General features: G+C 35.4%; 1 protein-coding gene across 1 annotated transcript; it reads right to left on the minus strand.

Annotated features, from left to right (window-relative positions):
- Window positions 1–9057: 9057 nt before the first annotated feature.
- LOC122048212 lies at window positions 9058–10048 on the minus strand. The gene is made up of 2 exons (XM_042609806.1): window positions 9785–10048; window positions 9058–9354 (listed from the first exon to the last, which is right to left on the minus strand). The coding sequence occupies exons 1-2, from the start codon at window positions 10046–10048 to the stop codon at window positions 9058–9060; spliced, it is 561 nt and encodes a 186-aa protein (XP_042465740.1).
- Between the last annotated feature and the right edge of the window lie 2644 nt (window positions 10049–12692).

Below are 12692 nucleotides of genomic sequence, written 5' to 3' on the forward strand. Positions count from 1 at the left end.
TGAATGAGGAAAATCAATTTGATTCCCATTCAAAAGTGGCCGGCCACTTTCAAGTTGTGTAACTCCCAAAAAATTGCATTAAGTGCAATTAATGTGAAGCTATTAAAGAAAATGACTTTGTAACTTCCATGAGGTGGCACCCATGATAATGTGGAGTAACATCATTGGTCCACATCAATGCCAACTCACAATGAGGTGGCATAAAGTCAAGTCAAACTTGACTTTTAATCTTCCTCTCAAGTCAAGTCAAACTTGACCAAATCTCTTCCATGGTTGATCTAATCTAACCATTTGATTCAAGCCAACTTAATATAATGAATCTAATTCATTAAATTAAGTTGATTTAATAAGTCATAATCTAAATTAGACTCATTGAATACATGAATCCACTTGAGTCCAACTCAGGTTAGCCCAATTAGGATTACTCTTAATCCAATTTGATTCATCAAATGAATCTAATCCTCTTGGTTCATCATATGAACCTAATCTCCATCTAATTGTCCTAAGTGTGTGACCCTATAGGTTCTTGTAACGTTGGCAATGCCCTAAACTCTTTTAGGAGAATAAGTAATGAGCGGTATCTAGCAACACATCATTACTACCCAAGTTACAAGAATGTTGAGATCCAACATCACCTTGTGACTACTAATTGTGACTCCTCACAATATATGGCAAGTGTCCTTCTATCCTAGACATCTAGATTGGTCAATGTGAGGCATAAACCGTGTCATCCTCTGTCCAATCTAAATCTTGAACTCCAAGTAGACTCACTAAATCAAATGAGCTCAATATCCTATATTGACTCATTTGGGCATGGCCATGCACTTCGTGGTCTCACTCTATCAAGAATACCGATGTCTCTCCCGTCATATAGGAGGGATAGATCCCATCTACATCACTCACATCCCTCTGCATAATTTGTTATATACCCAGTAATCGCCTTTATAGTCCACCCAGTTACGGGTGACGTTTGACGAAACCAAAGTACATAACTCCTAATGTAGGGATCTATGGTGACTTCAGGTCTAAGGACTAGTAGTCATACTAATAGCCACATGAGAAAGTATATGACACTCATATAACGATCCATGATACTTTCTCATGGCGGGTCATTCAGTATACATTCTCTAATGTATACCCATGTGTCAACTTGATATCTCTATATCCATGACTTGTGAGATCAAGTCATCGAGTTGACCTACATGCTAGTCTTATTGCATTAACATTGTCCCTGAATGTTAATACTCGACTAGGAATGATTAAGAGTAGTGTTCTCTATATCATCTCACTATCGGTTCAACTAACCGATTGATATAGGTGAGAACCGTCTACTCAAGGACATTATTATACTTAGTTTATTTGGCACCAATACAAGTAAGTATAATAACCAAAAATCCAAATGCCTTTATTTATATAGAATATGATACAATAAGTCCAAAATACAATCATCAAATGATTGGCTCTAGGGCTCTAGGGCATTTTGTCTTGCAAGCAATCCTTATATACCTACTACAAATTCTTCAGTCTTAGGATGGAATCCAGATTCTAGAGCAACTCATCACGTTACATCAGATTATGACATTCTTACAGAGACCTCCTCCTATCATGGTCCTGACACTGTAGAAGTAGGCAACAGTTCAGGTTTGCAAATTGCTCACCTTGGAAACACATTTTTTCATTCATCTGGTCGACTCTTTTCCATGCGCAATACACTTCATGTTCTTTCCATCACTATAAATTTACTCTCAGTTCGTCAATTTGCTCTTGATAATAATGTGTTTTTTGAATTTCACCCTCACTATTGTCTTGTGAAGGATCCCACAACCAAAACCACCCTGCTCAGAGGAGAAATTAGAGATGGTCTTTACTATCTTCAACCTACATCCGCCAAAGCTCTATTTGGAGAAAACACAAATAAAACCTCCTGGCATGCAAGGCTTGGTCATCCATCTCTACGTCTTGTTCAAGGAATCATTAATCGGTTTGGCTTACCAACATCTTTATCATCCTCATCTCATTCTTGTGAAGCATGTTTGAAAGCAAAAAAGTCATAAATTGCCCTTTGTTTCTTCTTCTCATATGTCTAATTTTCCTTTAGAACTTATCCACTCTAATGTTTGGGGCCCTGCTCCTATTTTGTCGAATCAAGGTTTCCTCTATTATGTGACTTTTATTGATGACTTTAGCAAGTTTACTTGGGTATTTTTCATGAAACGGAAATATGATCTTTTTGATATCTTTTGTCAATTCCAAAGACACGTAGAACGTTTCTTTAACCGAAAAATACTCTCTCTCCACTCTGATTGGGGTGGAGAATATCAAGCGCTTCATCGTCATCTGGGCTCTTTGGGCATTCTTCATCGAGTCTCATGTCCTCACACTCCCGAACAAAATGGCTCTGCAGAAAGGAAACATCATCATATAATCGAAACTGCCTTATCTCTTCTCAATCATGCATCAATTCCACTCAAATTTTGGGATGACGCAGTTCAAACTGATGTTTATCTTATTAATCGTCTACCTACTCCGTTGCTTCACCATAAAAGCCCCATGGAAAAACTCCATAATAAGTCTCCTAACTATACCTTCTTACGTATCTTCGGTTGTGCATGTTTTCCATGGCTACGACCTTATTCTAAACATAAACTTAATCCTCGTTCTCAACAGTGTGTTTTCCTTGGTTACAGTAATTTGCACTATGGGTACCATTGTCTACATATACCAATAGGACGTATATATATATATATATATATATATATATATATATATATATATATATATATATTTCTCGACATATTATTTTTGATGAATCTCTCTTTCCTTTTGCAGCCACAACAACAACTCTATCCTCAAGCAGTGGTGCTTTCTTACCACCACCTAATATCCCATCTGAATTACCACAGGTTGCTCATCCAATTAAACACACTGGAAATAGAGATGGCATCCTTGGTCATGCTCCAGAATTCTCTGCAAATTCTCCTAGATCACCAGAATTGACCCAACTGGCTACTCCATTGAGAGCAGGGCATACAGATGAGAGGAATAATGTTGTGGAACCTATTCTATGTCCAATCTCGGAAGCCTCGCCAGCTATGGATAATATGTTCTCTAACTCTGGATCGTCAAATAATACAAGTCCGTCGTCAAAATCACCATGTCAGTCTACTTCCTCCTCGTCAACAAGTGATTCGAATGATGGTCCTCCTCGTCGCATGCTTCCCTTAAGTGACATATATGCACGATGCCCTCAAATAACAACTCGACATCCCTTTCCTCGAGCTCTATTAGTTTCTTCAAAGTCTATTGAACCAACTTGTTTTACACAGGCAAACAAGGATCCAAATTGGCGTAATGCAATGGCTATAGAATTTGATGCACTTTTTCGTAATAGAACATGGAACCTAGTTCCGCGTACTCCCTCCATGAATGTGGTGGGCTCTAAATGGGTATTTCGTCTTAAGCATCGAGCTGATGGTTCTCTTGAACGACACAAAGCTCGACTCCTAACCAAAGGATTTAGTCAACAACCAGGTATTGACTTTATTGACACTTTAGCCCAGTCATCAAAATTACATCTGTCAGACTATTGTTATCAATTGCTGTTAGTTCTAATTGGCCCGTACGACAATTAGACATTTCAAATGCGTTTCTCTATGGTCATCTTGAGGAAACTATTTTTATGGAGCAACCGCCTGGGTTCATTCATCCATAATTTCCATCTCATGTTTGTCAACTTAAGAAATCATTATATGGTCTTCGACAAACTCCTCGTGCGATTATCTAATTGGTTACAAACTCAAAGATTTTCTGGATCAAAGACTGACTCATCTTTATTTTACAAAAATACTGATGGATTTATGATATTTTTTCTTATTTATGTGGATGACATTCTGATAACCGGTAATAATCACAAGGGTATCACAACTTTATTAAGTATTCTTAATCAAGAATTTCCTACTCGAGATTTGGGTATTGCTCGGTTTTTTCTTGGCATTGAGCTTATTCTACATGAGGATGGCTATCTTCTCTCTTAGAGCAAATACATTACTGGACTTCTTCAAAGAGCTAAAATGGATGGGGCACGTCCGGTCTCTACACCAATTGTTGTAAACAACTCTCTATCTTCATCCTCTCCTGCTCTGTCTGATCCACAGATTTATCGAAGCATTGTTGGAGCCTTACAATATGTCACTATCACACGCCCTGATATTATTTTTGCAGTAAATCGTGCTTGTCAATTCATACATGCTCCAACTGAACAAAATTGGGATAATGTAAAAAGAATACTTCGCTATCTCAAAGGTACTATTCTACATGATCTTCTTCTATATCGGCAATCGTCTCGAAATTTACATGCTTATAGTGATGCGGATTCGACTAGTTCTCCTGACGATCTACTAGTGGATATGCGATATTTCTTGGACGAAATCTTATCTCATGGAATTCAAAAAAGCAACCTACGGTATCTCGTTCAAGCACTGAGGCAGAATATAAAGCTATAACAAATACAATGTTTGAGATTATTTGGCTTCAATCACTTCTCTCTGAACTTCATCTTGCACCAAAAATTTGGTACGATAATATTGAAGCAACATATCTCTCAGCAAATCCAGTCTTCCATGCTCGTACAAAACATGTAGAAATTGACTTTCATTTTGTTTGTGAACGTGTGGCAATTCAACAATTATCTGTCTCTTATATCTCTGCTGAAGATCAAATCGCTGATATATTTACTAAGTCATTATCCAGACACCGTTTCAACAAGTTAGCAAGCAAACTCAACGTTAAAGACCTCCCGTTAAGTTTGTCGGGGGTAATAGAGATAAAAGAGAATTACCTAGATTGCCGGATCAAATTACCAAATCAAATCAAATTAAGTATTAGGATTATTCTAATAATTCTATTATAATTATTAGAATAATTCTCAAAATACTTTTTTAGAATTATTCTATTATTTGTTAATTGGTTAATTGTCCGAGTACTTGTTTAAACCCTATATATTGTATTGTCCTTAGGGCAAATATCAATGAACAATAGATTTTATTACTCTCATATTATTTCTTGCTCTCTCTCTCTTTTTCTTCTTCTTACAATAGGAAGGCTCTGATACCAATATCATTTCTTGATCGAGATGATTACCTCGTTGATTCCAGATTCTCATAGGATCAGAAAAAAGTCTACAAGAGTTTTCTTCATAGTTCCTCGCTCCAAACGTCTTCAGGATCCAATAGTAATATCCCGTGAGAAAAATCTTGTACTCGTGTGATCAAGAGAGAAAGAGAGAAAAGTGAGAATCTTGCCCTTCTCAAGAGAGAAAACTCTCTTCTTTTTATACACATGAGAAGGGTGTGATTTATTTCTTTCTAAAGGTTGCTTGATCACAAGTTACTTTAACAACATTTGGTGTGGACAATAATATACAGACCACCAAATCAAGATAATAAAGCCATCTGCTGTGCGATGGCAATATAATAAGGGGAGGTATCACGGTCTTCACGTGATATGGGCCGGGATCGATGCAGCATAAGTCATAGATGTATGCATGTGTGTATCAATCATCTCATCTCTGTGCCCCGGCCAGCACTGACGACGTAACCACGCTGCGCTGCCGTCGCACATGCCGACACCACCACCATCACCTCCCTCCTGCAACGCTCGATTCCTTGTCAGTAGTACAGCCCTAGGCCACCACAAACCAACACACACTATATATACCATTGACTTCAAACAACAATTTAATTATTAATAATAATTACCTTAAAATTCACACAGGGAAAAAGAAAATCAATACTGAAAATCAATAATCATTCTACAGTAGATTTATTTCTGACTGACTCCCGCTATCTCATTAAATAAAGGTTAGATTTAGCAGAGCTTCCTACATAAATCAACTAGCAAACTGGCTCTGTATTGCGGTGGTACACTTTTTGTTTGATTTGAATAGTATGAATGCGTGCCCAATTCTACCACTCCCGTTTCTATTTTCTTTTTTCTTTTTCCCCCTGTTCATGGCACACTCCTCATGACAGGACTCAGTGTACATTTCAATTCGAGGAGACTGGCAAAACAGTGGCCAGCTCGATCGATCTTCCCGTAACTGAGGCAACGTAAAAAGTTGCACAGCATTTGGTCAAATGTAAGTCGCTGCGCCACATTCAAAAGATAAATAATTGAACCGGTGATTGTACTCGTCAATAACTTTACTGTTAATCTCATCTCAAATCGACTTGAGACTCAATTGGCTTTCAGTCAGATAGATAATATCGCTCTGACAAGAGCCCACTTCAGTAATCTACTTCGACATCTCGAGAAGATCTTCCCATCCAAGTCCAATGATCACAATTTGACACCATCATTTTCTTTTGAGTTTTCACTCAAAACTCCCCCAGTCGAGAGAGAGAGAGAGAGAGAGAGAGAGTATGATTGAAAGTTCAAAGCATCTTTCCACTGCTATAAAGCAAACCTCTACACTACACACAACAAAGTAGCTCCTATTCTTTCGATTTGCATGCCTGAAATGAGAGCTAGGGAATTAGAGGTGATCAGTTCTGGTTAGTTCATCTGTGTGATACTGCGGTGGTTGCAATGGGGGTGGTTGAAGCCGGCAAGAGAGGCTTCAGGAGTTTGTACTGGAAATTGAGGGCAGAGATCAAGAGGCAGGTGAGCAAAGGAAGAAATCAAAAGCAGCGTTTGAGCTTTCACTATGATGCCTTCAGCTACGCTCTCAACTTTGATGACGCATCTTCTGCTCTCCTCTCTCTCTCTAGCAGCTGACTTCCTTTTTCCATCTGCTACTTAATTTCCATCTGCTCTATTTTACATGCACTGTTTAAATCTAGTACATGTAAGCAATGCATACATATTCTTAGAAGAATGGTCGTTAAACTGGATTACTTCTTGTTTTTGTCCATGATCGGAGCATTGTTTAGAAAACGCCTCTTTCTATTATGACAATGCTGACAAGCAAAAAAAAAATAACAAAGAAAAAACTTAAATTATGAAGAGTGGGACAAGCTAAGGGAAGGAAAGAAGAACAGTGTTGCTTGTCACTGAGGTTGCTAACTGTATTTAGCTGTTAACTGTATCTATTTTCAAGTGCTCAGACTAATTGACAGCTTTTCTTTTGGGGGGAGTGAAAGGATTTGCCAGCTTCACCTATAATTCTCATTTCTGATCATTTTCAAGTAGAACATAAATATTAGATGTGATTTATTATCTCAAAAATACTTTTCAAGAAAAAAAGAAGTTCAAGAAAATGCATATGTTACTTGACCTTTGATGCTGGCTTGGATTGTCTCAGTCTTTCAACTTATTCCAGCTGTTCATAGCTGTAAGTTGTAAGGGAATCTAATTAAACTGTTTTTGTTTTGTTTCTGTGGCAAATGGATGTTGGTTGAAGAGAAATATGGGAAAAATTTAGTACGATGCCCTAATTTATTTAAATCATAAAAAGCAGAAAATGTGTCTATTTTTTTTTAAAAAAAATCTCTTTAAAAGTCTCCTAAACTATAGCCAATGAATTGGAACTGAATAATTTTCTAAAAATTTTGTTGAGTTTTCTAAATTGTAAATTAGAATATTTCAATTCTGTTGATATTTATATACATATTCTTTCGGATTTAATTATGTATCTTTAACTTCATTTCTTTATATATAAAAAAATACAGATCAAAATTAAAATAGAATAATTTCAATGAAAGTATTTAATGTTTCTATTATGTAGATAAAATCATAAAAGAAAATTAAGCTTAAACATAAATATTATTCTTTTAATATGAATTTTCTTAACTATATTTGTCCATAATATTTAATAAATCGGTAATTTTTTAATGGGCGCATCTAAAATTGTTAAATTTTCAAAAGACGTATTTAAGTATTATATTGTCCAAAGGGCACGATTGATTTCTTTTTTACCCCTCTAATTAATAGTTTACCTCTTTCCCTTTTTCTGAAGCCTTTGATTCATTTAAAAAAAAAATAGTTCAGAATCAGGTGATCTCGACATTTCTTTCTGCTCAAGGAATTGACTAAATAGTTTCTTTCTCTGCTCGAGAAAAGAAAATATCTTCTTCCTCAATTTGTCGAATGCAATTTCTCTATTGAGTCGCCAAAAACATCAGAAGTCAAAATCTTGCACGCAGTAATGGATTCAAGAATTTAAGTATAGAGGAACGATCGCGATATGAGTGCAGTTAATTTTTTTTTGAACGGTTAATAAATTACATGTAATTAAACAAATATTTTTTAAATAACTTGACATACAGAAGAAAAGGTATAATATTATGAAAAAACCCGTACAATAATATTAAAGCAGTCTACTAACTAATACGTGCCAATTGTATTCTTCAAGACTCCATGTTCTAAAAACGCTACAAAATTGACTTTTATCGACAGTATTAAAAACATCTTTCTCGATATAGACTACCAAACTGTTATTCATCTCCAATCATGTTTCACAAATCTATTTTGACAATATTCAATGCCGAAAACACTCTTTCAACGGTTGCAGTAGCAACGGGAAGGAGTAAGGCTAGCTCAATCATCCGATAACCCAAAGGAAATACATGGTTCTTCATTGTTTCAATCATTTTCTTTGCAAGATCTTCCAAATCTGTAATGTCTTCAAACCATTTATTTGATCTGATGTCATCAGTATATATTTGAAGCTCTTGTTAAACCAACATACGTTGATTCCAAGAAAAATCATCCTCACAAAAATGAGTCAAACGCACTAACTTCTGTACATCAAATCTAAAGAATGAGTTCCTAAGGTCAAGATATGACATATAAATCAGTAAATCTATAGCTGTTTCAAAGAAACGGCTATCCATCTCCTATAGAATAATATCGATAATCTGCAATTTGAAAACCAAACAATAAAAGTAAAAATTTATAAATATGTTATTGTTTAAAAGAATTTAATTGACTGTAAATAAAAAAAAATTATGGAGATTCTTCACAAAAGATTTCAACATGGTAGTAGTGATAAAAATTAACATTTTTCCATCTCTCTTCAAACGACTACGGTTGTTGATGGTATCTGTCATATCAATTATTTCAATGAGTGTTACAAAACTTCTTCACGTCCTCAAGTAAAACATACCATCTAGAATCTTTCAACTTTTGCAATTTAGCTTTCACATTATTGATCAAACGCATTGCATTCACAATATTTTGATCTTTCTCTTGTAGAACTGTTGTCAAATGATTTGTGATTGCCAATATACGTTTCATCAATAGTAGAATAAACACAAATTCATACCTCTCCATTCTTTTAACCAAAGTTCTACTTAAAACCTTGGAAAAATGATCACCATCATCAATCAAAAGTTGAAGAACCTCTATAACAGATGACTACATTTGTTCAATATGACATAAAGTTGAATGATGAGACCCCCATCGTGTATATTCAAGTCTAGCTAGACTAGTTTCTTGTTTAGTCCTCTACCATAACTAATCTCTCCTCTTTCAAGAAGTTTAACTTTTCTGTCATGTTCAAGTTGTCGAAGTTTATCGGCTCTTTTGCAACATGATGCAGATGTGTTCACAATCGAACCAACAATCCACATGAAATCACAAACATATTGATTTGCTTGAGCAACAGCTACAAACACTAGCTGGAGTTGATGAGCAAAACAATGAACATACCTTGTATATAGATTTTCTTTCATTATCAGTGACTTTAAGCCATTAAATTCTCTAGACATATTTGAAGCACCATCATATCTTAACCCCTCAATCTCGCCACTGACAAACCATACTTAGCAAATAAAGAGTTGATTGCCTCCTTCAAACAAGTAGTTGTAGTTGTTGCAACATGAACTATAGCCATAAATCGTTCAATCACCTCTCCATATTTGTTCACATATCTAATAACAACTGGCATTTGCTCTTTCACTGAACAATCACGAGCCTCATCAAGTAGTAAAGTGAACCACCTATTTCCAAGATCAGCTAGAATAGCATTTGTGGTCTCAACTGCACAAGCATTCACCAATTGCTTTTGAATTTTTGGGGCAATCATTTGATTATTTCCAGGTGCATTCATTCCAACAATTGTCGCAACTTCTAGACACTCTGAGCTATACCATTTGACCAATTCTAAAAAATTACCTCTATTGGATAATGTCGAAGACTAATCATGTCCCCGAAAAGGCAGTCCTTGTAACAACAAAAATCAAATTACCTTTAAAATGGCAGTCAGATGTTTGCGATAAGAAACTTCAATCTCATATTTCCTTGATAAAAATGAATACTCCACACTTTGTCTTTGATTCTTGACACCCTCAAACTGTATTCTTGCCTCATTGTGTGCACTACCAACTCCACCTACATGCTCATTGAATTTTTCAATTGCTTTTTTCCAATTTACAAAACTAGATTCGTAAACACATCATCTCCTCCAAACCCTATATTATTAGGTCTAAAAAGATAACACCATAAACAAAAGGCTGCATCCTTTGAAATAATATACTCCAATCAATTACGGTCTTTAAACTAAATGTCTCTAAAACATCTATTATCTTTACCCATTTTTTTTCTTGGAAAATTATGGTCTCGAGGTTGACAAGGGCTCATAGCAACATATTCTTTTCGAATATGATCTCTAACACCAATATCATACTCTTTAATCAGTTTTTGTAAACCAGGATCAGCAATAATTTCTACTTCACTACACAGATTTTTAATATTTTCAAATAAAATTTACGAAGGAGGAGGAGGTGGTGGTGGTTGTGGTGCAGGAGTAGACTCTTCATCGGGAATATTAGACGATTCAATTGAACTCCTAGGTCTCTTTGCGAAATATTTCAACATTTTCTATAAATTATAATATATAGGAAAAAATTATCAACATAAAGTATTATGTTACTAAACTTAATGTGAACAATTTAACAATAAAATAATTAAATTATTTAGCATCATTCAATGACACAATTCTTTTAAAAAAAATTAATTTAGCATAAATTATCAATATTCACAAATCACAATTAACTAACAATTAATAACAAAAACTAATTACATATTCTGAGTTTATACAAAAACTAAATTATAAATTATCCAACAATCAAATATACAAAATTTAAATTTTAAAGTATCCAACAATCAAATATACAAATGAACCAAACATTTAAACAATCAAATTTTCAATTGTTAATTATATAAGTCAATAATTATTAATAAATCATACATTATAATCAGGAAACAATCAAAAAATTAAAATAAAATAAAACAAAGCCCACTTACCTGAAGGTTGAAGCTAGGCAGTGCGTGTGAAGCTAGGCAGCGCATGTGGTCAGCAGGGGAGCTCCGGGTCCGGGACCACCAGCAACTAGGAGGCAATAGGCCAGCGGCGGCACAATAGCCTGCTGGGCTGTGGCAGACAATTTCTATCCGCGGACTCCCTTGCGTCGGGTGGCAGGGTTTAGCCAGAGATCCTACTTGCCGGCAAGAGTCGTTAGTCAGCACTCGGCAAGAGGTGGGAGGCGGTACAGCGGCAGAAAGGTAGCTTCACGGGCTCACGACTTCACCTTTGGTCGGCAGAAAGAAAAAAAAGGCAATTACATTTTCTTCCTGAGCGGCGGAAAGCAAAAGGAGGTGCGAGAAAAAGAAAAATAAAAAAAAATAAACCTAATTTATATATGTAAACTTAGGTTCAAAGTTAAGAAAACAAAACTTTCTTCATTTTGTTTTCTCCAGCAACTACTGGTTTTTTTTCTCCGACGGCTATGAAGTGTGAAGAGTTTCTTATGGTCTCTAATCCTTGGTGGATCCGCCTCTGCTTGTACATAGGTCATTTTATTCCCCTCTCAGATCGCGATAAGTGAGTTAGGGTTATCATCGAAACTCACCTACTGATAAGCTTTCCCTCTCTCATTTGAGTTTAGGGTTTAGTTTTGTCTTATCATCTTGTGTCATGATGCCAATGCTAGTCATCTCCCTCCTCTCCTATTGTAAACTGTACTACTATTTTAGAATGACACAAGAAGGTGTTTCAGCCTCTCCAAAGTTATGTATCTAATTTCTAATGTAGTCCCCTCTCTTGCACATGTTTAGGGTTTGTCTTTCACCTATTAACTTGCATTCATTAATTTTGTATTAAGTTTAGAGTTTAGGGTTTGAAAATCTATCAATGAATTTTGATCAAAATTCATTGAATTTCAAAAACCATCAATATTGTGGTGTTGTAATTCAATAACCAACACTAGGGTGGTTCTGGATTTGAAAGAACAACACCACCCTGACGAGCAATTCTTGAGTATATATTTTGAACAAGGTGATTCTAAATTTCAAGAACTAGTACCACTGTGGTAATGAATTTCAAAAAAACAACATCACTATTGTGTTGTTGTTCAAAAACCAACTCCACCCAATTTAAAATATATATATATAGAAGTTAGACCAATGTGATTCTATTTTTGAAAACCCAACACCATCATATTGCTAAAGATAGAGAAGTCATAGGACAAAGTAGTTTATTAAAAATCTTATAAACATTGTTTATGCATCCCGACTATGAGAAATTTGTTTTTTTTATGTTAATTATTTATATTTTAAAAAATATAGGCATCGATTGATGTTGGCCAAAAACTCTAATGAACCCATATTTTAGGTCACTTTAATAGTATTTTTGGTGCTCCAACGATGAAATGAAAGCATCGTGGTTCCGTTCGTTTACATGATCGATATAAAAC

Source organism: Zingiber officinale, chromosome 2B (genome assembly GCF_018446385.1).
Source record: "Zingiber officinale cultivar Zhangliang chromosome 2B, Zo_v1.1, whole genome shotgun sequence".
NCBI classification, from domain to species: Eukaryota; Viridiplantae; Streptophyta; class Magnoliopsida; order Zingiberales; family Zingiberaceae; genus Zingiber; species Zingiber officinale.

Excerpts from the sequence above, each read along its gene's own strand:
- LOC122048212 (XM_042609806.1), bottom strand. The coding sequence starts at position 10,048 with ATGAATGCACCTGGAAATAATCAAATGATTGCCCCAAAAATTCAAAAG. Across the intron at positions 9,355-9,784 it reads CAACTACTTGTTTGAAGGAG|TCATCTGTTATAGAGGTTCT; the intron begins GCAATCAACTCT and ends GAACAAATGTAG.